This window comes from Coregonus lavaretus (genome assembly GCF_964263955.1).
Source record: "Coregonus lavaretus genome assembly, chromosome: 22".
Taxonomy (NCBI): Eukaryota; Metazoa; Chordata; class Actinopteri; order Salmoniformes; family Salmonidae; genus Coregonus; species Coregonus lavaretus.
In genome coordinates this window covers 12,118,448-12,120,501 of record NC_140009.1, presented here as the reverse complement: position 1 = coordinate 12,120,501, position 2,054 = coordinate 12,118,448, and the positions used below count along the sequence as shown (strand labels likewise).

The 2,054-nt window shown below is 47.2% G+C and overlaps 1 protein-coding gene across 1 annotated transcript in view; it reads right to left on the bottom strand.

Moving 5' to 3' along the window:
• Positions 1–817, bottom strand: part of LOC311149512 (zinc finger and BTB domain-containing protein 46-like) — a gene marked incomplete at its 5' end in the record, with an annotated part of 35,691 nt that extends 34,874 nt beyond the window's left edge. The window contains one exon of the mRNA XM_084186697.1: positions 772–817. Coding sequence (XP_084042823.1) covers positions 772–817 — 46 coding nt within the window. The remainder of the gene's footprint in view (positions 1–771) is intronic.
• Between the last annotated feature and the right edge of the window lie 1,237 nt (positions 818–2,054).

Here is a 2,054-nt window from a genome sequence, read left to right as displayed (position 1 = left end):
AAGGGAGGAGGTACATAAACGCAAATCTGGAAAACTTTTTGAAGTGGAGTTTTAATTGCTCCCCCAGTTAGCCCCCCTGCTGCGGAATGCAGCAACGTAATTATCACGTCGAATAAAACTGCCATAAAAATAGCACAGGATGTTATCAAAACCCCATCCACTACCCTTCACTATCAATTTAGCATGGAGCGCAGCTGTGTCTGTGCCATTCTAGAGAGAGTTGTATGCAAAGCGAAGCCTGGCACTGAAAGAGCCCTATCTCTACCAGGTGCAGCCAGAAGAGAATGGAGCAGGCTCCAAAGAGAGGATATTTGGCACCAGGTGTATTTTACAACTACTGTAAAGTATGTATAAAGGTGCTGCGCAACGATAATGACGTCTAACAATAATGACGTCTAACAATAATGACGTCTAACAATAATGACGTCTAACAATAATGTCGTTTGAGAAAAACAATAGTGGGTCGGTCCTCTTTCAAGCCCCCTTCCCTTGGACAACAACCAACAAACAGAAGTGAAGACCAGACAGCTGTGTGGGGAACTGTGAAGTAGGAAATTAAAGAAAGGAAGCAGGGAATGAAAGCATGGAGGGTGGATAAAAAGAAAAGAGTGGTCAGGGAGAGGGGGTTTGGGAATGCACAAAGAGAGTGAGAGACAGAAATGGGGGAAAGACACATAGAGATGGAGATAATCTAGAAAGACATGTGGATTGTGTGGTAAAGTGGTTGTGGAACAATCCTGGTAATCACACCAGTGCCTTTCCCCATCTCACCCCTGGGAGCCTCCCTGATGGTAGCAAGGCTTTGTCCCTCAGCCATTCTGTGAACAAGTCCTTCTTTATGTGTTGGCAAGATGCTGCTGGACTGGGCTACAGACAACCCCACCCCTGAAGTCACGCTCTCCTTTGAAGAGGAATAGCCTTGGCTGCCTACCACCATCTGTGGGGCTGACACACACACACATGCACACACACCTTTCCCCACTGGCCAGCTTGCAGCAGGGCTATATTTCTCCCCAGTAACTCCCACGGCCAGAGATGACCTTCCCCAGTAGAGATGGACGGACTCAGACATGTCTTGTGTTTGACCTTAATGAGGCCCTGTCTCCCTCTCTTCCTTTCTCCCTCTCTCCTTCACTCAAACCGTGTCTCTTTCTCCCCAATAAAATGTTTTCCCTTTATGTAAAATAACATGATGATGGATGTCATATCAGAGAACTGTCTTTTCTGTCTTTTACCTACTCTCTCTCTACCCCGTTCAACCCCCCCCCCCCCCCCCCCCCCCACACTCCCCCCACCCCTCTAAATCTCAGTTACTCCCTTGGAAGTAGTCAGAAAGAAAAGTGGAGTACAAAACAAGCTTCTCTTCCCTGAAGCAAAAACATCTTCTGCTTGTGGAGGTCACTGTCTCTGTGCAGCCCAGCGCTCTGAACACTACTCTGCTTGTTTTAATGATGCACAGGAGCAGATAGAGGGAGAGAGAAAGAGAGAGAAAGAGAGGGAAAAAGAGAGCGGCAGAGAGAGAGAGGGAGAGAGGGAGAGGGAGAGAGGGATTTTTCTACCAACTCACTGCTAACCCCCTGACCCCCCTCCTCCTACCTCCCCCTCTTCTACACAGAAAGTGCTCCTCTTTTTCCACATTCATTTTGAGAGGTTGTTCTAAGCGATGTAACCTCTCAGCGATATGATATATTACCTCTCCCTCAACCCACACTGAGACCAGTGTTGCTATGCTACAATAATCCAACCTATCATCTTTCCTCCTCCTCTCCACATTTCCTTCCTTCCTTACGGTTGGTAAGGAAGGAGTGCCTTAGGGGAGGACAGGAAAGGGTCATCCCCCCCGCCACACTCTCTCTTTTTTTCTTCTCTCTCTTGCTCTCTCCATTTCTCACTCTCTTTAATGACCTCCTGCAGTTCACCAAGCTGTTTGATTTGACCCCACGACTCAAGGCCTCCCAAAAAAATATTTTCTGGTAGTTCTGCAATCACAAAGGGAAATGGGACTATATAGTCACTGACATAACAAACAACCCAGAGAGTTTGTAATGGTTGAA